Source organism: Armigeres subalbatus, chromosome 3 (assembly GCF_024139115.2).
Source record: "Armigeres subalbatus isolate Guangzhou_Male chromosome 3, GZ_Asu_2, whole genome shotgun sequence".
In the NCBI taxonomy this organism is placed as follows: Eukaryota; Metazoa; Arthropoda; class Insecta; order Diptera; family Culicidae; genus Armigeres; species Armigeres subalbatus.
This window is the reverse complement of record NC_085141.1, coordinates 406,974,394-407,000,119: the sequence shown is the minus strand read 5'-3', so window position 1 is coordinate 407,000,119 and position 25,726 is coordinate 406,974,394. Positions and strand designations below refer to the sequence as shown.

The 25,726-nt window shown below is 37.7% G+C and overlaps 2 protein-coding genes across 4 annotated transcripts in view; one reads left to right on the top strand and one right to left on the bottom strand.

Moving 5' to 3' along the window:
* Positions 1-1,570, top strand: part of LOC134227076 (cytochrome b5 reductase 4-like) — a 206,974-nt gene extending 205,404 nt beyond the window's left edge. For all 3 annotated transcript variants that reach the window (XM_062708318.1, XM_062708316.1, XM_062708317.1), the window contains one exon: positions 849-1,570. In XM_062708318.1, the coding sequence (XP_062564302.1) occupies positions 849-1,230 (382 nt within the window). In that variant the 3' untranslated portion in view covers positions 1,231-1,570. The remainder of the gene's footprint in view (positions 1-848) is intronic.
* Positions 1,571-9,218: 7,648 nt separating this feature from the next.
* Positions 9,219-25,726, bottom strand: part of LOC134227080 (parkin coregulated gene protein homolog) — a 40,145-nt gene continuing 23,637 nt past the window's right edge. The window contains exons 2-4 of the mRNA XM_062708326.1: positions 24,122-24,403; positions 23,914-24,063; positions 9,219-9,983 (exon numbers count right to left, since the gene is read on the bottom strand). Coding sequence (XP_062564310.1) covers positions 9,823-9,983; positions 23,914-24,063; positions 24,122-24,403 — 593 coding nt within the window. The 3' untranslated portion in view covers positions 9,219-9,822. The remainder of the gene's footprint in view (positions 9,984-23,913; positions 24,064-24,121; positions 24,404-25,726) is intronic.

The following is a 25,726-nucleotide window of genomic DNA, read 5'->3' as shown; positions in this document are numbered from 1 at the left end:
AGGGTACCTGTTAGTTGGTCCCTTGCAGTCATTCAAGCGGCATAGGCAGAAGAGTGTTGGGGCACATGTGGTCAGTATGTCTTGTGCAAATGTGTTGCATGGGGAGTGTTGAAAAGTTGAGGCGCATACGTGCACTTGTGTACGTCATGGAGGGGGCGCAATGCCCAATAGTCATCTCCTGAAGTATTGCTTAATTGCGGGCCGGGGAATGACTGGAGAGGAAGGAGTTGGTTTTAGTGGGTCGGGAGTGGTGATCCCATCCCCACACTACCTGGGTTCGCCTCCCCAGGTGTCTGTTTGCAGATTTCCATTATTTTCGTTAAAAAAGACCACCATTCGTGCGTTTTGCCCCAGGCCTATGTTTAAAACATTTTTTAAATGCGTTAGAAAGTCATGAAAACCTTATTGTTTTGTATAGAAGATCATTGTAAAATGTAGCTGGGTTTATAAATTTCGCACCTATACGTTGAAATGGTTGGGTATTTTTGTTTATATGGGTGAAAACATTGAAAAAGCTTAAAGGGTGCATTTTGGACCGCTCTCCCCTAGGTAAAAACACATTTTGCATAAAGGTCTGACGAAATAGTTGCAGAATTTCAGAAAGATAGCAGGTTTGACTGATTAGCTTGACTTTTTTGTATTTTCCCATGTAAAACAAGTAAGAAAACTTCAACAATTCCTCAACATGAAGAGTGTTTTTGGGATAGGAGCAGTATATATTTATAAAATGTCTGGAACGAGCAAGTGTGTTCGACTATGCACGATAACTAATCGAAAGCTGTTACCGGAAAAGCATAATGACTATCTAATTATATAATGGATTTGCTTATCTTTCTCTTTCCATGCAGACTTACCGTTAAGCACTGCCTTTCGGACGTTGATACTCAAACCACATTGCAACCATCAACGTTAGCGTCAGCACCAGTTTCGTCCTTGGCGGTAGCTACTACCGCTACCGAACCAGATGACAGTAGTCGTCCTTCGTCTTCCACCAGCATCATTGGAGCCAGTGCGGATACCAGTGGCGGCGACGGGCACTCGAAAGCAACCGCCACGTTGGAGCGTGGTCGCATATCGTTGGCCATCGCTCAGCAGCTTACCAACGTGGATTCCCCGCTGGCGGCAACATTCGTCTGCCTCTGCGGGCCGAAACCGTTCAACGAGCTGGCCTGCCAATACCTGGAACAGGCCGGCCACAACATGATGCATGTGCACAGCTTTCAAGGTTGAAAATATGGTGGTTGAACGCGGTAAGTACTTTAGAGGTTTAGTTAAACTTTATGGAACACGTTTTACGATGGCTGTAGCTGAAGTGGCAGAGGCAGTAGGGATAACAGTTGTCACTGTATCGAGATAAATCCAACAAATCCTTTTATTTATTTATTCTCATCAATGTGTAAAGTAGGTAAATATCGACCGACATGAAAAAGAGCCATCCTTGTTATAGACAAACAAAGGCATTCGGTCAGGACAGTATGTTTATAATACAATGAATGGACAATTGAATAGGGTTTTCGGTCTCAATTTTAGGTTCGGTTCAATTAATAATATACATTTTTAAATTCCAAAATATTTCATCACAAGTGTTGATCGTTTCGACTTTGTTTTTTTTTTGTTTTGAGGGAAAATGTAGATCTTTATATTCAATCAACTATCACCGTTTAAAACTGAAAAAAGCAAGAATCATTTAGTAATTCGTAATGATTCTTATAACTTGATTTTAAAAGTGCAGATTCACTTTTCCTTCTTTTGTACTATAAGGGCCATGACAGGAGGGGGTGTCCACTCCACACGGTAGATAGCAACCAAACCAGTACTACAAAGAGAACGAACGCCTTTGGAGCTCTATTTCCCAATTTGTTACACGATTATGTTAGTCCCCGATTTTGTCTACCCCCGATTTCATCACAATTCCGACCCATTTTTGCCATCCCAAAGCAGTATGAAAATTTTAGTCGTTCTTTTTATTTTTGTAGGTAAATAAAACCGCAAACAACAATGATTTTCATGAAATAACATTCACCGCCTGTGGTTATTTATTAATCTTTTTGAGTACCTGTCACGAATTTTGTAAGCCTTTTCGACAAGAAATTAGTATTAGTATTAGAGTTTAGTCCTTTTCATTGTATCTGTAAAGATAACAAAACGTAGTGGAATTAAATAGAAAGCACTAAACTCGCCTTAGACGGTTGAATACGTTCCACTAAAAGTGCTTAACCCTTAAAGGTGCAAGGCGATTTTTTTTAGAAATCGTCGAAAATATCAATCATCATCATCATCGTCAATCATTTAAATCATTAACATTAAACATATTTTCGGTTTGTTGTTTTAAAACAACATTGACGAATTTCGCGCCAACCCTTCTATGGGGCTGGCAGCACCATCTCAGAATCGAATGAAACTTGGTGGGCATAAAGATATGGTATTTCTAAGCCACTCTGCATACTTAGTTTTTCAAAAATTGTCAAGAGTAACATTTGATGAGGGCCTAATTTTTTCATGGATTTTTTTAAATCGATGTAACTCTAAAATGACAAGACCTACAAAAAGTGTTGTATGGCGGACTGTCGTGAAATTCCCAGAAGTTTTTGGAAAAATATCCAAAAATAAAATACCGATTTCTACACTGAAAAAATTATTTTTAAAATTAAAATCGATATTACAAAAAAACCTCATCTCAGAAATCGATGAAATTTTTTCTGCAGATAGGTATTTTAATTATCTAACTTTTCTGGGAATAATGTTCCTGTGACATATTTAAGGAAAAAAAGTTTTTCTAACAAAAACTTTTTCATGTCCATATTGAGTGAAAATTTATCAGCGTGTTTTATGCCTACAGCGCCAATTATAGGTTCAGCAGCCTATAATCAACCAACGACACATTTTGGACGTATAAACATTTGTTTGGGAAGCAATTTAGCATAATCTAACATAATTGTGGACCAACATTTGAAAAGGGTCTATGTTTTATTTGACTTTTTGTATCGAAGTAACTTAAAAACTATTACAAAAAATAATTACTTTGGAAACGGGCAATGTTGCCGAAACGAAACTGAAGTGATATTTAATTGTAATAGTGGAAAAGAAGATGTTGTTTTTCAGCAAAGGCTAAACACTGAACGGTGTAATTTAGAAACCGTTATAAAGCCTGTAGATGATTTTGTATCGTATTTTATTGAAAAAATTGATGAACTTATAACTTATGACATTATTTGCAAACAACAAAACACTTGTACTGTTAGATTTATCTGAAAATTATCCATTCATTATCCAAAATGCTGCTCAAGGTTGGAATAATTCCCAGGCAACAATACATCCATTCGAAGTTTTCTTCGAAAGATACGGTTAATTAGAAAACGTTAGCTTTATTAATCAGAAGTAATGACCCATGACACAAAAGCAGTTCACTTATTCATTTCAAAATTAATTGACTTTTTGAAACAGTCGATCGATTTTACAAAAATTACTTTTGTGTCTGGGTGAGCTGCAGCACATTATAAAAATAAAAGGAACTTGGCAAGTCTGTGTAATTTAAATTCAAAACATGGCTTAGAAGCAGAATGGCACTTTTTACAACATTGCACGGAAAAGGCCCTTGAGAAGCTATTGGTGGCACTCTCAAACGAATGGCAAAACGAGCAACTCTTGCCAAAGATTATGGAAATACTATCAAGACTCCTCGGGGGTTGTACGAATGGGCGAATGGGCACGTTTTCAATCAAACAAAAATATCACTATATTACATTTCTGTTATATCACGAATGAGCAATATCGCCATCGGGGCACAGTGGGACGGATTAAAAAAAAATACGGTCAAAAGTACAAATATGGCTTAAAATGAGAACAAATGGGTTTATTATACTTACTGTGATGAAATTTTATCATTTTCAACTACATTCATAACGATTGTTGTGATTGTAGCATTCAGTACATATACATACATTTTCATGTATTTTACGTCATTTTCAAATGCCTCGGAAAAAACCTGCGGGCCTTGGCGGGCCCTAAATTTAGTTTAGTTTGAAAATATATAATGTAAAGTAGTTGCCATGCGATTTTCAGCGCTGGGTGTAAATTGTTTTCTGACCACATGAAAACACCACGAAATGAGAACATTTTGAAATAAGCCCAAATTCAACTCCATAAGCCAAGGGTGAATATTTCATGAATTTGTGATACAATGTATGCAATTGATAGTTGATTATGTTATCTTTGAAGATGTATTGAGTTTGAAATGATTGAATAACAAATTTGAAAAATATTGCAAAGATATCATACTTCTTATTTATATATTATCAATGGTGTTAAAAACAGTTTTCATGCCAACTTAAAAGGTACCCCAATGGGTACAATATCGTCAAATTGACTCAACCAAAGTAATTAACAATGTTTTATAACCTGTATAATGCGAGAAAAATATTTAAAAAATAGAATACATCATTTTGAAAAATGACCTTTTGACCCTCTTTCTAAGGATTCGTCCCTCTGTGCGGCGTGGCAATGGGTCTGGGGGTGAGAATGGGTCATCGTTCTTACCTCGAGCATGGAGGGCGTAGAGCAAAAAGGTCTCTTATATTTTTGGCTTTTTGTCCTCAGATACATCTATTCTGCAAGCATTCTAAGTAGTTGAAACAGTGACCCATTCTCACCCCCATTTAACCCATTGTCACCCCCGACGACGGTACTCAACAAAATTTTGATGAACTATTCAAAAAAGCAAAAACTATAATTGGCACACAAAAGCCTCATTCTTTTATACCAATCGCTCATAATAAAATCCTGGCTAAAAATATTCCAACTCAGATGAAGATAAGAAAATTATTTTGAGCTTTTTAGTGGAATGTTTTCACCTGTCATAAGACGAGTTTATACAATCCCATTGAATTCCACCACTTTATTGTATCTTGAGACACTGAAGACGGCCTTACTTTTGAGGTCGAAATACGTATCTGTCAAGATACAATAAAGTGGTGGAATTCAATGGGATTGTATAAACTAGTCTTATGACAGGGCAGATGCAGACCCAAAAGTCTTTGAATTGTTCGACTAAGTTTACAAATTAAATTAAACAAATAAAATTGAAGAAAAAATTAAAAAAATGCGAAAATTTATTATTCTTTAAATGTGCGTTTACCGGAAATCCCCCTAATGAAATTACCTACCGAGCTTCATCGTTTGGAATCAAAATGTTTATCTGTTAAAAAATATCGACCTCCAATTTTTTTTTGCTAAACCAATTTTAATCTTTACATTCATTAATTTATTTTCTCGGTGAACGAAACGCTCTTTTATGTTTCAGACTTCATAGTTCAGACAAATTTACAATAGTCCATCAAACATCACAATTTTGTAAATTTGGTCATTTGTGTGTAACATTGATATAAGCAATCTAAGAAAATATACGCCCTTTCCAAATGTTGGTCCACATTAATGTTAGATTATGCTAAATTGCTTCCTAAACATTTTTATACTTCCAAAATGTGTCGTTGGTTGATGATAGGCTGCTGAACCTATAATTGGCGCTGTAGGCATAAAACACGCTGATAAATTTTCACTCAATATGGACATGAAAAAAGTTTTTGTTAGAAAAACTTTTTTTCCTTAAATATGTCACAGGAACATTATTCCCAGAAAAGTTAGATAATTAAAATACCTATCTGCAGAAAAAATTTCATCGATTTCTGAGATGAGGTTTTTTTTGTAATATCGATTTTAATTTTTAAAACTAATTTTTTTCAGTGTAGAAATCGGTATTTTATTTTTTGGATATTTTTCCAAAAAACTTCTGGGAATTTCACGACAGTCCGCCATACAACACTTTTTTGTAGGTCTTGTCATTTTAGAGTTACATCGATTTATAAAACCGTCTAAGACGAATTAAGTACTGTCCATTTAATTCCACCAGTTAATTTTCGTTATCTTTGCAGATACGTATTTCGACCACAACTGTGTGGTCGTCTTCAGTGTCTTGTACTTGACTCGACTTAAGTCGGACAGTACTTAATTCGTCTTAGACGGTTTAATACATTCCACTAAACGAGCTTAATATATTTTTCTGATCGATTTATAAAAAATCCATGAAAAAAAGGCCCTCATCAAATGTTACTCTTGACAATTTTGAAAAACTAAGTATGCAGAGTGGCTTAGAAATACCATATCTTTATGCCCACCAAGTTTCATTCGATTCTGAGATGGTGTTGCCAACCGCTGGTCGAGTTGGCGCGAAATTCGTCCTTTGCGCATTGAAGGGTTAAATACACTCCAAATAATCTAAACGTTGTTTCCACCTGAATTTTCAGGTACAATTTACGTGCACACGTAACTGCAAATGCTTCAGAAAATTCAGGTGAAACTTACGTGTCCGGTGAATTCTATCCAAAACTCAGGTAGAACTTACCTGATTTTCACGTAGAATGAAAATTCTATCGAAAAATCAGGTAAAAGTTACGTGAATTTCAGGTGGAAAAAATCTACGTACTTTTTCAGGTGGAAACAACGTGCAGATTTTTTGGGTGTATTTTTCCAAGAAGTTATGGATTCCGTTCACGTATGTCATGTTTCTTCCTAAGGCATAAACTGATTCATATTTGTGGAACAAATATATTTTTTGACGTAAACTACGTCTAAGGGGAAGACTCGGATACAGGGTGACAAATGAAAATTTCCAAATCCGAGACCGTCACGAAATCATGTAAGATTTTGTACGTTAATAGCGCATTCATCTTTCGATGGATTTTTGAGATTTATATATCAATCGACTCGGAAACTCTCCACGAATTTTCCAGTTATATTGAAACATTTGATTATCAACGTTAAAGTAGGGTATTGGACCATTTTGGCAGCACCTCTTTTTCCCGTTCGCAACGTGAGTCTCATTCGGCCGTCGTTCAGTGTAGTTGGTTTTTGGGCCCTTCTTTTTGTGCGGTGCTTCGCATCAGTTTGCCACAAAAAGTTGGGCCACAACAGTGACTGCAGTCGGCGATATACATACAAGCGCATGTTTGTGCAAGAATAGGATGATCGATTGTTAGCAACGGCAATGCAATGTCATAATGCGATAATCGCAAGGCAAATGAACAAACATTTTCGATTCAAAGATAACTTAGGAAAATGGTGAGCCATTTTATGATAAACTGCAAATTGTTAATTATATTTTTATTATTAAATATGCGCCAAAACCAAAAGCATTCAATTTTAATTCAGGAAGTTTCAGATACTCTGTGGGTACAATCATGCGGGGCTTATTGTAAACGGCTATAGCTTCGGAACGCATACTTTATTGAAACGGGCTATAGGTTACAATAGAACTATTACTTTCTGGCTCCCGGATCTAAGATTCTTGTAATTATATTAATAATATGGTTGCACGAGTATGTAATCCATAATGCCACTGCCAGATAGTGGGAGTTAGATTGTAATAAAATAGCACAAATACCCTATTCCCGTCCGCAGAGTTTACTACTCTGGCGCATCTCAACCGAATGGCTTGGTTTTTGGGACCATTCTGACTCAAATCCCGAGTATGACTCATATTCCGAACACTGGCATTTTAGCGCCCTGAAACTAAAACTGGCATTGGTTTTCCGCACTGAGGATCAAGATAACAAATGAATTCTAACTCCTGTGGAGAAAATTACACGAATAAAGTTAAAATGGGCATTTAAAAGCTAAAGTTCGGAATATGAGTCATGTTCGGAATTTGAGTCAAAACGGTACATGGCTAGTATTTGTTGATTTCTAGTTGGCGCAACCGGGTTTTATCGACTCGCGCTTCTTTGTCGGACTCAACAATATGACTATCCCTTCTCTGTCAACTATTCCTCGAAACTCCAAATAACAGAAGGCGGAGATTCTGCCAAAGGTCCAAGGCTCGTATTCTTCCACCAGTGATGACTCGATGCTCTGACTACCATTGGACAGAGGCACCTGTTTGTCCGTAGCCAGAGCAGAGATTCTTTGCAAGGTCCAGGGCCGATGCGTATCGTCTCGCATCTGTCGTAAAATCGCTAAATCGTGGTACACGCACTCACCAGTATTCACCCCCAGCAACAAACATATAGCACATCGATCACAGTAACTTATATATGCCCGAATTCTCTCACAATATGGTTACTGCAACAAGATTGGCTCAACGTGTGCTGCTTGGGATATCATAACCATGTAACGCTAGTGAGTTATTTTTATTTCAGAATAGTATTATTTAATAATCATACTCCATTATTTCCACCTATTTATTACTACAAATAAACTAGAATAGTGGTCGAAAATTTGGAATGAAACTGAATCCCTACTAATTTTACTCTAAGTCGAATGCAACAGTTGGAATTGCGAAAAGCATTATTACCACTTGGGGTTTTAAAGTTAAAATTTTAAGTTATCGTACCGTCGTCGGGGAGACAACGGGTCAAATGGGGGTGAGAATGGGTCACTGTTTCAACTACATATAATGCTTGTAGAATAGATTTAATGTATCTGAGAACAATAAAACTGAATTATAAGTGACCTTTTTGAACGGTTTTGTTATCCGACCTCCAGACTGTCGTCGGTAACCCCTGACTACGGTATCCAACACTTTTTTATATTTTAAGTTATTGTAATTTTGTTCTAAACCAGTGACATAAGTAATCAAATGAATTATCTTAAAATATGACTACATTCCTCAATGCACCAAACTGTTCTACGTAGTTTACGTTGGGCGGTCGTGTCTTGTACATAACCCTTCAGATTTTTACGTTTTCTATTTTATCACCCCAAATTTCACCAGGGGGTGATAGAATCGGGATAATACTGTAATATACGATAATGAGCAGCAAAAACCTATAAACAATTCGCATCGTCCATTCGTTAAATAATGCGACACTATCCTGACTAGCCTTTAAATAGATAATGGGGGCAGAAATACAACTTTGAGCAAGTAGAAAACGGCACAAACGTAGTAAGAAACATAGTCAGCACTAAGAGCGATAAGATGCACAAAAGAAAGGATATACCAATCTATTGATAGGAGAAAAAAATGATAAAAACATCGTCATGTTTACCTACCATTCATGTTACTTCACACTTACATAATCGCTCTGGTCTTGTTTTGTATCTCAAATGACAAAAACCAAGAAGTTAGTCGAGCTGTAATAACACCACATATAAATCCCTATCTAAAGTAGTTTGCGAAGGAGTTGGAGAATAAGGTCATCAATGTAAAAAAAATGTAGAACGAAACGTTTAAAATTCTACTAGCGAAAATATAGTGTAAGCTAAGCGAAATAAATCTATTTATTTTGAAATATATTCTTTAAGCGCTTAATTGTATTAGCTATTATAGAAAGTTGAGAAATTTCCTAATTGAGCTAGAATTTGACAGTGGTATGTTGTTAACAAAGAGCTTAATATATTTTTCCAAAGAATTTTTTTTTGCAATTTTACAATCTTGTAATTAATGTTTTTAATCATATTTCTGAACTGCTATTAATCTTACAACGGTTTGCGCAAGAAACTAGAATTAAAATGATTACAATATTTGGTAACCGACAATACAGAGATACAATGAATATTGCGAATGTGTTAACTATTGCTTCGTAATGGTCAACTTTTCAAAATAACTTAAATCTAGCCACGCCTTCTCTTCTCTTCTGTATCGGCAAACGTTTTCCTAAAGTAATTTGGCACTTTTCTAATAATTGCGTGTATGATAATTATTCATACTATTATCGATACTAATGACCATGTTTTGCATTATTTATAAATATTTGTGCTAATTATAAGAACTGTTGAAAGCTAGTACTGAGTACAACGTGAACGGTAGAGCGTAAAATGTCTAAATACTTTTCAATTTAGATAACATGATTCGTACGTCGGTACCATGTACTTAATGTTAATGAAAGCGTCCTCTCCGCCATGGCGCTCCAGCACCTGCAACGTCTCATCGATCAGATCGCCCACGTTCATGTTGTTCTTTTGGCCGTAGTCAATGGCATCACCGGAATTAACTGGGGACGTGAGGTGAGCGGAAATTAAAATAAGATAGAAAACAGTTTTTAGTAACTCATGCGTGCAAATTTTTCCGACTTTTGCGCGAATACATTGGGTATTGCAATTTTTCTTCAAGTAGATTTTCAACGGCGTCTTGTAATGTGCAATTCTTGGTTTTCCACACGTTTCATCGGTTCAACAAAAACAATTTTATAAGATTATTTTGTTCTTATTACAATTTACTTTTGATAAATGTCTTGAGTTTGGAATAGATAATAAATTTCCCTTAGTATCATCATTGGCATACAAACGTGTGCTGCCTCCTATCTGTGAGATTCTTTAATTCAAAATATTCGGGCAATAAATAAAGTACTAAAAAACTTGTTGCGTAAATTACGGCGAAACACTTGGATTGATTTTAATTAATACGCAATTTCCACTGATCTCCAAATCAAGGAATCAAAAAGCGAATATCGATTAATAAAATAAAAAACTCGCTCTTCAAAGCTGTACAGCACTGGGTTACAATTGAACCGTTTGTTTGAGAAACTGCATATGACATATTTCGATATTGTGATATTTTAGGCCAAATGAGATTTTTATATATTATTGTCGGCGTAGCACCAACTTAGAATTCGGAAGTCGGGACTTCCGAACCGAACTTTCTTCCGAAGTTTTATCTGTTAAACTAAATGATGCGTTGTTTAGCGCATCTTTAGGCGAATCCAGCGCACTACTTCCGAGGTTGAGTTATTTGCCTGTATCTGGAGAAAAACCCAACTTCGGTATAAAAAGCATTCTAAGTTTATTCCAGATAGACAATGTGAATCCTGGCAAAAAATGAAAGAAAAATTTTATTCTGGAATGTATGAAAAAAAAAATGCGTTTGTTTGAGAAACTACACATGTGCACGGAGAGCATGGAGTACTGCTTACAGTTTTATTACCGTCGTCGGGGGTGACAATGGGTCAAATGGGGGTGAGAAAGGGTCACTGTTTCAACTACTTAGAATGTTTATAAAATGGATTGAATGTATCTGAGGGCAAGAAGACAAAAATATAAGAGACCTTTTTGAAAGCTTTTGCTCTAAGACCTCCAGGCTGCCGGTGAGAGCAAAGACCAATTCTCACCCCGATGGCGGTACTGGAAGTGCCCCAGTGTGTTTTGTCGAAAACTATTGATCTATATCAGTTATCGCTCAACCTCCGCGCTATCAGGTCGTTTTTAAAGCAGGGCTGGTAGCGACCGTAGCCACTCAAAATAGTGACTTTAATGACCAAAGCTGACGAAAAAAGGGACCAAATAGTGACTTTCAGGGGTAGAAAAAGTGACCAAATAGTGACTTCCAAGTTCCAATTTCAATTGCGAGTTCGATGAGACGAAATCAAGCGTTTTTTGGGTCGAAGGAGAATATTTTTTCGTAATTTGTGGCGGAAAACACCTTTTACTCACCAATCTTTTCTCTTAGAACGAACTCAGAAGAGAAACGAAAATCGTACTTGCTAACTTTTATCTACTTAGTGACTAAGTAAAAATATTGCCCTCTCTTTTAACCCCACGGAAAATTTTATCAATATCATTAAAAAGCAAGACAACTCAAAAGTATGAGTAGTTTTCAAGCAAATCAAATTTTAATGCCAGTGGAAGTGAGCGAAATATGGTTATCACTCTTAAGGACACTCTTCACGGAATCAAAATTTGAAAGTACTCGCGTTTTCAAGGGCACACCACTCGATACGGAAGCAACGCACAACTGTCATTTTTATAATTTCAGATTGGCTGCGTCGCAGCATGCGTAAAATTATAGGAATGACAGTACTTCGAAATTTGGATTCCGTGATAAGGACACACCTGTTTTTCTTTCCTGAAAATTATTTCTCGGCGAAAATCTGCGTGAATGAGCATTCTCTTCTCGTGAGAATGAGTGAAAATTACGATCATTGGATTAGCTGAACACCTACATAAGAAAGATGCAGAGAACTCTACGATTTGTCATAGGTTCCACGGATGTTTTTGGAATTTTAAGACAGTAGGATCGTTTTGGTAGAAAACGTTACAAAAATTATGAAAATTCATGTACAACGAGCCTGGGATTGAACGCTCGACCTCCTGCTTGTAATGAGGACCATGCTCTCTGAACTTTTAAATATTTTTACTCCAAAATATGCAGATTTTCCGACTTGCTGTGCGTATTCATGAACGATTTTTGCTATGAAATTCGACAGCGCATGCAATCTTCATGATTGGGGAGACTTGATCGCCTTTCTATGATATCTACTCATTAAATATATATTTTCTTGAATTTTTAGACGAATTTTTTTATGGATGCCTAATGAGAGATAAAGTCTCCTCCAGTTGAGGCAACAACTCAAAATCCAAATATCCAAATATCAAATTGTGGTGGAATGATGGCATTTTTTCAATAAAAATCATTTAGTAGATTTATGGATTTGTGCTGTGGAAAATGATAGCATTTGGTCATTATTGGAAGAAGTTGTTCTAATTTTGCGTGGCCTCTAAAAAACATCTTCAGGAGGAACAAAACACAGTAAATAATAGAGTTAATAAGGTTCTCAATTAAAAAAATAACTCGCCACATAACGATCATTTATCTAGAGGATCTATTATAAAAATACGCTATAGCAATACTACTTTGCTGACCATGATCGCATATTTGTGACATGTATTTTGGTTGATTTTGTAAATTGTTTGTCAATCCTCCCCATAAACTCAATTATTTCCAGCTTACCACAGATAAGCAAGATAGTAGAGCCTATTTTACTGTTGTGGGATGGATCTATTAAATTGAGTTTTGTGAACGATTCACAGGCTTTTTACAGAATGAACATTAATGCGAGTGTTACAAACATGCGATCATGGGCAGTTTAGTTCTTCGTAAAACAGGGGAGAATCAAGTCTCCCCACCTTCCCCTACTGCATAATGTATGAGTTTAAAAAAAATTGGAAACCGACAGGTCTCTTGCTTGCATAACTGTATATACCAATTTATAAATTGTGACGTAAAACACCTTCAATTAGCTACTGGTGAAATGCCAATAAGAGCAGCGAGTTAAATGGCTGGCGATGTTTCAGAGTGATCATTTTTCCAAGATCCGTAATTTAATTTCCACCATGAACAAAGCATCTTCCGATGGATACATAAAGCTTTATGAAAAAAAATTTTAGTCAATGGTTTCAAAATAGTTGAAAATAGTGACTTTTTGCGAGAAAAAGTGACTTTAGTGACTTGAGGTCGAAAAAAGAGACTTTTTAGTGACTAGCCCGAAAAAAGTGACCAAGTCACTAAAAAGTGACCCGCTACCAGGCCTGTTAAAGCTAAGGAAGTCGATCGCAAGCTATATCGTTTCATTTCTTTTCGGGCTTCATCTCGCGTTTAGAGGCCGCGCAAATCTCGCGATGAGTCGGCGGGAAAACACATTCCGTGTCGATTATTAGAATGTGCCGATAAAACCTTCTTCTTCTTCTTCTTCTTATTGGCATTACATCCCCAGACTGGGACATACCCGCTCGCAGCTTAGTGTTCATTAAGTACTTCCACAGTTATTAACTGCGAGGTTTCTAAGCCAGGTTACCATTTTGCATTCGTATATCATAAGGCTAACCTGATGATACTTTTATGCCCAGAGAAGTCGAGACAATTTCAATCCGAAAATTGCCTAGACCGGCACCGTGAATCGAACCCAGCCACCCTCAGCGTGGTCTTTCTTTGTAGCCGCGCGTCTTACCGCACTCTCTTCTTACAAAGATTTATAGGGAACTGTTCCGATCTCCATCTCACTGTACGTACAATGTACATATATCCATACATCCATATACATATATCCATATACATAAGGTACTCGGGGCAAGTGAAAATACGGGGTAAGTGGGTACTATGGCTGCTGATCAATCGATAAACGTTTTTAGTGGTAACAATCTTCTAGAAAGATGAAGCAGGACTATCAACGAATACAGCCCACACAAAAATATTTAGAATCAAAACCATTTGAGGCACCATGCTAATGCTATTGCTTGATCATGACTTTAGACTACCGGGAAAATCTATTACTTATATTTTAATTCAATGGATTTCCACCATAATAGTCGTTTTAAAAATTTTTCATTGATGTGGAAGGTGAATAATTTGAGCAATCAAATAATTGTGTGACATCGAAAATGATTTATAAGTTTTAATTTAAGCCAAAATTTGCAATTTTCACTTACCCTTTAGTTTTAACATACATGGGGCAAGTGGGACATATTTGAACAACAATTTCGATAGAGCCCTTTTAATTGTTTTTAAATCGTTGTCTAGTGAAAAATAACTTCGACACTCATATATCATATGGATCTGAATCAGATGTAGTTTGCTTATTGTTGGTTTCGCTGGTCAATAGTATTGTACAGTTGATTAACAATAATACAGAATTCATTCTAAAAATTATCTCCCGCAATAGTTATAACAATGCGATATTTTTCCATTTACAGTGTAAATAATCTATTTGTTCAACGATAGGTCAACAAAATTTGTCTTGTGTTTTGTTATTTTCAAATTGCGCATCAAATTTACAGATTTTCAGATAAATAAAGTGCTCAACACATAAATTGGCAATTTCGTTCTATTACAAATTTATAGCAGTGCGCATAGCCTGAATAAAAACGTTTTTTTTGAAGTACTGATTTATGTAATAATCTGTGCACAGAAACATTCACTCGAATGATGAATAAAGAATCGCTTATCCTTTCCATCTAAAACATTTGGTACAAAAGTAACCCAGTGAAGAGCAAAACAAGAGCCAATTAAACAGTAAATCGGCTGCTGTCTGGTGTTCATATTTGCTAAAATTATAATCCCTTCCTTGTAGCAAAAACAAAAATCCGACAAGCAACAAACCTCCATCCATGATCTGAAAATACTACGACTCAGAAGTAACATGAACATTGTAGATTCCTTTAATTAGTTTAGTTCGACAGTATAAAACAGAATAGGTCCCACTTGCCCCGTTTGAAGGGGTAAGTGGGTCCTACAGGTGAATTTATTTCTTTCACTACCAATATTTTTTGTAATTGAATAAATGGCTTACAACACGTCTACACTTCAACAACGGAAGCATATAATGATGTATGCGTGGTTAATGTTCTGAAATATCGTGTTTTATAAGTATGCGTTAACAATTTTGCTGAACTAGCGTTTTTTTAGGTCCCACTTACCCCGGGGTACCTTATATCCATCTCATCGGTAAACAAAGAAATACGGCACCAAATTCGTCGCTTCTTTTTGTCAACATGCGTGCTCACGGCTGAAAAAATCACAAAAATAATAAACAAACCAAATTCCTTTCTATTGCTTTGTTTTTTTTATGGGATGGAAATAGGAGCTGTGAGATGAAGTGGCGAACCGTTCCCCTATCTATTCATTGCTAGTGAACTTGGTTTGAAGAAAGAAGATGTCCTGCGCATTCTCAAAGTTACGTGCCATAATATCTATGTCGTTGGCAAAGCGAAATAGCTGGACGGACTTATTGAAAATTGTACCACTCGTGTTAATCCCTGCTCTTCGTATTACCCTTCCAAAGCGATGTTGAATAGCAGACACGAAAGACCATCACCTTGCCGCAACTCTCTGCGCATTTCAAAGGGACTCCAGAATGCCCCTGAAACTCGAACTACGCATATCACCCGATCCATCGTCGCGTCGCCTTGATCAACCGTGTCAGTTATTCCGGAAATCCGTGTTCGTGCATTAGCTGCCATAGCTGGTCCCGATCGATTGTATCATATGCGGCTTTGAAGTCGATGAATAGATGATGTGTGGGCACGTTGTATTCGCGGCATTTCTGCAGTACTTGGCGAATGGCGAACACCTGGTCTGTGGTAGAGCGTTCACCCATAAATCCCGCCTGGTACTGCCCACGAACTCTCTTGCAATTGGTGTTAGTCGGCCGCATAAAATTTGGGAGAGTACCTTGTAGGCGGCGTTCAGCAATGTTATTGCGCGGTAGTTTCTACAGTCCAGTATATATCTCCCTTTTTGTAGATAGGACACACGACATCTTCCATCCACTCCTGCGGCAAAACTTCCTCCTCCCAAATCTTGGTAATGACCCAGTGCAGCGCTCTAGGCAGTGCCTTACCACCGTGTGAAAATAGCGCTCCTGGTAGTTGGTCAACCTTAGGGGCTTTGTTATTCTTTAGCCGGTCATTCCTGGAGATCCGGAGCCGGTAAAATTATGCGCGCGTTCTCCCAGGTTAATCACCATACCGCCATCTTCGTCTGCCACATCGCCATTCAGGTGTTCCTCGTAGTGCTGCCGCCACCTTTGGATAACTTCATGCTCGTTTGTAAGAAGGTTTCCGTTTATGTCGTTACACATATCAGGCTGTGGCACGTGGCCTGTTCGTGAACGGTTCAACTTCTCATAGAACTTTTTTTTTCCTTCTTTATTGAAGTGGCTTTCAGCTCTTGGCTGGTTCACCTTTGGCAAGAACTTTCGTGTGTTATTAGCGCGGTACAGTTGCTCCGTCTCTTTACGGTCTCGATCTTCCTGCTGTTTCCTGCTTCCAAGTTTTGTCTGTTCCGCGCCCGTTTATAACGTGCCTCGTTCGCCCTCGTGCGGTGTTGCAGCAATCTGGGATTGCTGCATTTTTCGCTTCCACCAACTGCTCACGTTAGCCGTCATACCAGTCGTTTCTCTGATCCGGGGGCACCGTGCCAAGTGCAGCGGTTGCGGTGCTACCAATGGCGGATCGAATATCTCTCCAGCCATCTTCAAGAGACGCTGCGCCTAGCTGCTCTTCCGTTGGAAGTGCCACTTCCAGCTGTTGCGCGTAGACATGGGCTAGTCTACCGTCTTGTAGCCACCCAATGTTAAGGCGACTACGACGCGTCGAGAGTTTTGAGCACAGGCATACAGCAACGAGGTAGGGTAAAGTGCCCAATAGTGGACCCCAAACCAATAGTGGACCCTCCAGCGATTTTGCATTATTACAGCACAATGTAAACATTTTCCTATGAAATTCCATCAACTTTCCATTATGATTTGATTACATGCATTGGAAATGCCATGGAAAGTAAAATTAGATAGTTTTTACAATACTATAAAAATAAACACGAGAGTGTCCACTATAGGAATATTTTAGGAGGTCCTCAATAGGGAAGAAGAACGTTTTGAAACGAAACATGAAAATAAAATGAAGTGTGTGACTATATGGATGCAATTTCGTATTATGGACCCCCAGGGGTCTACTATAGAGCGAATTCAGTCAGACTTTAAAATGTTAATTTTAGCGAATAACGTCGTGTATTTGAGTATTCTATGTATGCATCGTGAAGAGGAGATGCAGAACTTGTTATTAGATATCAAGCAGAATTAATATGTTGAAAAATTCTACTTCTTACGACAGCAAAATTTTGCTACTAGGGGGTCCACTACTGGGCATTTTACCTTAGTGGCCGTATTCAATATTCGCACTGCGGTAAGTGCGGACGTTCGTGATGTCGGTAAAGAATTTACCGTCGATTAGAACGATTGGGTTTTCCTTTTCTTGGTTAGGTGATCTCCATGTGGCCTTATGGATATTTTTGCGGGGAAAGAAGGTGCTTCGGACTACTATTCCGCGAGAGGCTGCGAAGACCGTTGTCTTTCGATACGGTGTACAGACTATCCGGTGCGATGACCGGTCAATACATTTCCTCCCTTCCTACCTGTGCGTTCATGTCGCCGATGACGATGTTGACGTCCCGCAGTAGGCAGTGGGTACGTATATCTAGGCTGACCATACGTACCGTATTTAACGGGACAGTACCGTTTTTCAGCCCGTTTAGTACTGTCCCGTCGTAATCTTAAAAATCCTCAATTTGTCCCGTTTTTCTACAAAGCTCTAAAATTTCATTCAAATATGTTGGATATGTTATTTATGTTGCCCTAAAAAGATAATTTTATTCAGGTTTTCGACTTTTCGTTTCAATGAGACCAAAGCAAGCGTTTTTCGGGCCAAGGGAGAATCTTTTTTTTGTTTATGTTGAGGATCATCTTTCACCTATCAATCTTTCTCCAGAATTAGCCTGGGAAGATAAACGAAAATCTTTCATATTAGATGAAAATCCTTTTTCGTTTCATCACTTCTACCCTCTCACTCACTTTTCGCGAGAATTATTGCAGAACAATTACAAAATTGTATGGCCGCGCCGGGATTCGGACCCAGAATAGTAACAATAATAGCTGTGGGGATGCGCTTACTCGATGCGATTTCTCCCCGAAAATTTTGGTAAGGGAGCATCCTGTGCTCCTGAGATTGATTGAGCATTACAAACCCTGATTTTATTTAAAGTTTCTATTGTTTGATATTTCTTAGAGTTTTCATCAGTTAATTACAGCAAGACGTTGTAAATTCCGAAAGATTTTGTTTCATGGAGCTTCATTTGTTTTTTTTTATTTACTTCCATCAGTAGAATTATTTAGGTAGGCAAGCATTTCCTGAAAATCAAGACATGTCATATCAATTACGTCACATTGTTAATAGAATGAAGCGGAGGAACAGACATTTTTTAGTTTCAAATTTGGCTTATTCGCCATCACTCTTTTTGATTTTTACAAAATAGGTAATTTTTAAGCTCCGTCAATAACATTTTTTTTAATCATTTATTTTTTTCATAACATTCATCCAGTCTTTCTGAATAATTCTGAACATTTTGAAATCATTTACTGTAAAAAAACGTGAAAAAATAATCTACAAAAATAATATGAATGTTGATAAAACCACTGAAAGAAATTGAGTATAGTGCAGTGTCCAAACCGCGGGAAATTTTTTTCGTCGTGTTCAAGTCCTCGTGTATTTTAATGCTAGTTTACAGATCACGAAGCTTGTATGCGGATTTCGGTTCCAAGTGTTTACAAAGGGAAATTTTCTTGGAAATTAAAAGTTCCAGCCCCATTGAATATACATTTCTCCGCACTGTAAACCAGCCTTCAACATTACAATCTCGGGAATCTTGTCCACGTACTTTGTTCCCGTGTTATTGCAAAGGGGTGGGACTGACAGAATGTCATGTTATTCTCATCCATTTGTATCGAATTAATTATAATTCCGAAAGGAAAGAGATTTGGCACAAGAAATCAACCCAAGCAACCAGAAGTATGGATATGATGGGATGTTTTGGCTTAATCAGCTCGCATTTTAAGTAATTTTTGTATGGTGGGAGCGCAAAAGTGAACCCTGAAGTTCCGTTAAGATGCTTGGAACTGAATGTGAACCAAGATCGAACCAATTTGGAACAAATTAGGTTAGGAACAAATTTAAGTAAAATCTGAACTTTTGGTTGCTTGGTTGCAAGCCAGCCTTGGGCTGAAAGTCTCGCTAATAAAGACATAAAAAAAAAGAGAAAAAAAAAATAATCCCACCCTACTGCGTTTTTTGCATTTGTCTCCCCACCATTTTTTTTTTCGAAAAGCTACTTTGGAATTTAAACTACACATTGTCCCAAGGTTGTTTGGCATGTCCCGTTTTGCAAGAGCGTTTGTCCCGTTGTTTCCTCGAAATGATCTGGTCAGCCTACGTATATCGCCTCCACTTTGACATTTTACAGTGAGTCCAAAAAGTATTCGTCTAGCTGTGTGTTTTCTAGAAAATGTCAAAGATAGAATCTAGTAAGCTCAAAAAAATAAAACTATCGATTACATTGTGTAGTAAATTAATCAATTCATCTTTATTGTTAAAAATCAAACAGAAAAATAAAACAATAACAAAAACAAAGGTAACAAAACATAACAATTCATTAAATACGGGCTCAAAAAGTATTCGTCTAGTCAGGTTTAGCGCGCTTTTGAAACGAAAACAGGAGTTGTAGAATGGAATTCAATATTTCGTTGGATTCCCCTGTGTATCTATGACGGGCTGTAGTTCTTGTGGCATGGAACTGACCAAATTAGCCGTAATGGGGGACGGAATATTCTTCCATTTTTCTTTCAACACTAATTTCAATTCGTTGTTGTTCGAAATATGACTTTCACGAATTTCACGAAAAGTTTGTCGTCCAGAACCTTCCAATGGAGTTAAATTGGATTTATATCTGGGATCTGAGGAGGCGTTTTGAGTTAATTGGGGTTTTATAGAGTAGCTACAGCTTAGTAATTTGGGCTGTGTGCTCGAGGTAATTATCACCCCATAAGATGTATGTTCCCTGTAAGCCTAATTTCTCAGCACTGGTGTTCAAATTTTCTTTCAAAATGCGGATGAACATTTTGTGATACATAATTCCTTCAATAATGTGAAATTTACCAACACCGGTTGAGCTCAAGCACCTCAGAGACCATGACGGAGCCCCTACCATGCTTTACTGCTCAAAAGAGATTCTGAGGCTGTATCTCAATATTCCTTTTCCGCCATATCATACATCGGCCATTTGATCCAAATATGTTGTACTTGCTTTCGTCAGATAACATGACTTGATTCCGAAAGTCATCCTTCTTCCAGCGATATTTTTAGCTGAAATCGAGCTGTTTTTGATAATTTGGTGGCTCACTTGAATTTTCTTCCGTGATACTCGCCCATTATACTCATACTTTTCACAGGTAGAATGACGGCTTTGGCAGGTTTTGTTCTATTATTGGCAGGGGGTTTTTGCCCACCAAATTTTATGAAATTTGCCCACAATATTCGTTGATATACAAGGAATGTTTAGGCCAAATTTGACCCTAGTCGGCCATGGAAAACCCCCCTGCAAATAATAGAACAAAACCTGCCAAAGCCGTCATTCCCCTATTTCTGTTCGTATTGGTTCATATCTGAGCACTTCTTCTCTCCAACTCACTTGCCTATATGGGTGAACTCGTTTTTAATTTTTTTTTTATTTTCCGCACAATAAATCGCTCATCGTTATCAGTTTACCATCGTTGACGACCACTCTGTTATTTGTTTTGATAGATTTTTGTTGCGCTGATGCGATCAATCACCAATTAAATGGTTGAATTCCTGCTACCCTTGGTCTACCCACATCTCTTGCAAAGTCATAAGTCAAGTTCACGCAGAAAAACTACGTTAAAAACAAACATATTCTAGGTAAATCCAAACAATAATTCAGTTTGTTCTGGCATCAAAAATAAATATGTTTGGATCAAACATATTGTTGCATTTGAAGCGAACGAAAACTTTCTTTTGAATCAAATGTGCGTTTCAAGTTGTTTCAACCAGCTAAATGTTTGAAGCAAACATGGATATTATTGTTTTGGTTCGGCCATTCATAATATTTTCTTATCAACTCTACCAATTTCCATATTCTGGTAGCATTTGACTACCAGATTTCACAATTCCAATCGTTCATATACTTACCTTTCTGTACCTGAAAAACATCCTTATCATCAATTTGGAAGCAAGAAAACATATTATTCCACGCTTGCTCCTGCTCGTCTCTTGCCCTCCGATCGGATCCGAACGAACTCGAGTGTTTGTTTACTTTTGCAAGAGCGAGCGATGGGCTGCCCACTAGTGTACGTATAAAACAAACAGGGATTTAATTTGGTTTTAAAAATAAATATGTTTGATTCAAACATTTTACCATTAAGTAAAGTAAACATGTATATTTTTGAAGCAAATGGATGAAATTTGTATCCGTGTTGCACTAATTATGCAGTCGTTGAATATGTTTTTTTTTTCATTTTGACTCATCTTTTTACTTTTCCCACCCATGGTGCTTCTATTTTCCGCGCCAAGTTCAAACAAAATAAAAACATTATTTGATCTGTCATTGAATATTGACAAAAATGTTGCTAAACATAACTAGAGTGTGCTAGTGTAACTACATGCGAACAAAACTATTATTTTCGTGTTTCACTCGATTATTTTATTCTCTACATACCAGAAAAAATAATTGAAATTTCTGTTTGTTTTTGAATAATAATCATGTGTTGATAAGTCTTCTACCAAATTTAGAAGAAAGTTTTTTGATTTCACTTCCATCACGCCTAAGTTTTACATTTTACTAAAGAATATGCAGCTAGACGAATACTTCCTGGAGCCACTGTATGTTTTTTACGATTTTGTGTTGATTGGGTACTTAGTGATAATTTCTGAAACCTGGCTTGCAACGCATCAAACTCCATAATTTTGAACATTCAACGTTGAGGCAGTGATCCATGTTCAGGAATACCACATGCTAAAGGTTCTCCAAAACGTTCTCGATTTCATCCAACGGTATCTACCAGATCAACTTATGCAATGTCTTCATCATCGGAAAATACCCAATCCGATCCAATAGACATAGGCGCACCTTGCAAATCCAATTTTGTTGAATTGATACTCAAAGTAATCCAAAACGCTCTCAAATTCAACCCAAAGTATCTATCGGACCAACCAAGGCTTTTTGCAATGTCCTCAACCGATAAGTGCCCAGCCTGGCTCAATTAGCACATGCGCGCCATGCTACATGGTGTCTTTGTCCGAAGAGGCTTATTTTCAAGTAAGCAGTATATCTAAAACATCCACTACAGAAAAGTATAGGTTTTCCTGCATTTTTAAAATGTTCTATCGAGGGTCATTTTTCCATACATTTTTAGGGGTGTTAAATCAGCTATTGAGATTTACATTTATTGTATTTTTTGTATTTCTCTATTTTTGTATTTTGTTTCGTTTTCCATCTCAACAACATATATTTATCTCATCGCAAAACAAAGAAATACAGCACCAATCTCGTTGCTTCTTTTTGCTAATATACTTGCTCACTGCTGAAAAAAAATCACAAAAATAAAACACAAATCAAATTCCTTTTCATTGCTTTGTTTTTGATGGGATTGAAATGGGAGCTATGCGATGAAGTACCGAACCGTTCCCCTAAATGATCGTGATGAAATCGGGAAAAAGATAAAAGTAATGACTATTTGTATACTTGATAAGACAGTGTTGAAGCTAGTCTGGAATTATTCAACAGCGTTAGAATATAAATATAAATCGTAGCGGGCAGAACTTATTGGGGCAGGACTTATTGGAGATCTGGTTAGGGGTCGTACACTAATTACGTAAGATTTTTTTCTGGGTTTTTCAGCCACCCTCCCCCCTTGTAAGATTTTTTCCAAACAAAATAATGTTTATATGGAGCATACCCAAGTAACATTTTTAGTTTTATAACACTCTTGACTCAAAAACTCCATTATTTACTCTACAAGAGTGCCTGAAAGCCATTATAAAACCAAAATGCTACTGGGGTAAGAAAACGATAGACCCTCCCTCTCCTTATAAGTGCTTATATAATAAGCGTACCCCCCCTTAGAGATTATAAACAATGTAGAAAGCCATGAATAAATTCAGAGCAGAAATTGTGAATCTTGATCTTAAACATCCGAAACAAGTCAAAAGACATTGCTAAAAACCAATAAAATTAGAAGCCAATATTTTTAACATTGGATGCTTATATTCATAAAAAGTTTGGGTGATCCTTATAATCTATAACGAATATATTCATTTAACAATGAATATTCAGTGTAATTTCCATCTCGTTCTCATCAATCATACAAAGCGTGTCAAAAACAAATACAAGGGTGGAGTCCAATTCTCACTAATAGTCAGCAAACTATAGAACGCAAATTCGTTACAACCCATTATCTTCTACTGTAATGATCCATCCATCTCGAAAGCTATTAGTAACACGCTTTCTTCGGATAAACGGACAAGAGTGGCATATAACGGGTATGCAAGCTAAATTTGATGAAGAGCACTAGCTCTGTGAAAGTTATTTAGAACGATTACCATCAGGGTCATCACCACAAAGCAAACTTTTCAAATAAAATAGTGGCCGCTTCAACAGCAGTCAACTCGAAGCACGAGCACCCGCTCGGTGATAAATGGACGACGGGTGTGCTACCACACTTGCACGCTATAAGGCTTCTAAAATGACGTTCTCTCGAAAACGACAACTGAAGCACAAATATAGACATAGCTTATATCATTTAAACTCACTGTTCTTCACTTTGTAGGCGTTAAACATGGGTAGCAGTTGCCTATAGAACGGAACCAAGGCCGGCCCAATAAGATCCGACGCCATTACCAGCTGCTGAATAATCCGTAACGTAACACACATGACCTCCATGTTCCGTGTGTTCAGAGCATCTGCAATGAAGACAAAACTCTCGTTCGTGTGCATTTGTAATGGGTTGGCGTGACTTACTCTTAATCGGTATAATTAGTTGGGGTATGACGGGGTAAATTTTGTCTCCCCCGTGAGAGAGCAGGTCCTGTACGCCCTGCCGTGCGTATGTTTTGTACGGGTGACGTGTTTCTGAAAGTCCATCGAAGAACAACGGCAGATAGAGGCCGTAGTCTAGCTTGTCGATGTCCACGGTCCAGGCGATTTTATCTCCACCGGTTAAGTATTCCATTTTGATGGGCAAATCACCACGATCATAGTACATCCGGAAGGAAGTGGCTTTCGGTTGGAGCATGTACTTATCTGCAGGAAAAGTTGGGAATATTTGAATATTTCTCTTGTTTTAAGAATAACATAGTTATCTGAGCTAAACTTATGGACAAATAAATCAAACTAATAATAAAAAAAAATTGCATGGAACAAAATAAACTCGATGCTTAGAAGCACCTCATAAATATACTGGAATATTTATTCTCGATGCCCTGGACACAATGTATTATGCTTGCCACATAAGATCTTTACAGGCCTGCTGTCCGGCATTTTTTCAACAGGCCCTGTCCATCATACTCTTCCAGCTTTAGCTACCTTCTGAATAATGGGTTCGTCGTGGAGTTGGGCGAGCTCGTGATTCATCCTTCGCCGGCACACACCGCCATAGATGATCCTATGCACCGGTCTTTCAAATACTACGAGTGCTTGAAGGTCCTCCTCGAGCATGGTCTAAGTTTAGGGGCCGTAGAGAACTATCGGTCTTACGAGCGTTTTGTACATGACATTTTTGGTGCGGGTGACGACGAATTCATAAACCACCTCGAAGGTATCCCCGTCTATCGTAGCACTGCTTTCCAGTCGCGGTTTCGCCCACTAGCATGTAATGTAAGCTTTAGTCTTCGATGCATTCACCAGTCCAACTTTGGGTGGATTCACGTTTCTGGTTGAAAGCCGTAACTGATGTACAGTGTCGGACAAAACTATAAGACCAGAGGCCGTTTTTTTTATACAAAATGAACAACTTTGGAGGGCTACAGCCCGGCTTGTAGTTGGCCTACAGCTCGGCTTGTAGTTGGCCAATTGAGCTGAAATTTTAGCTGCCTTGGGGAATTTGCCTCAGCCAAGAATACTATTTTACAATAATATTTTTTCAGACCACGGACTTCAAACTTACAGGCCTCTGAAAGAGCAAAAAATAGGACCACCAGGATCTCTAAAACTAAGACACAAGACAATAAACTTATTCACTATGTCAAAAAATATTGGTAAATAATTATTATTTGGCCGGTGGTCATGGCGCAATTCTCACGTTTTGACTCTGAAAAATTAGCCCAAAGTGGTGGTCCTATTTTTTGTCCTTTCAGAGGTCTGTAAGTTCTAAGTCCGTGATCCGAAAAATATGAACCCTCGGCTGAGGAAAACTTAGGTAACTTCCCCCGGCAAGCCTAGATACTCATTCCGTGTCGAGCTACCGTGCGATACCGTATGAAAGTGTCGTTGAAGGATCCTTAGCTTATAGTCTAGGCGACTTATAGTCTTTGCGACGCAATTGAGTATCCGTGGAAAAAGTTTTTACGTGTTTGTTTAAATCACGCTTACACAGAAACAGTCGTGAGCATCCATCGAGCTGAACAT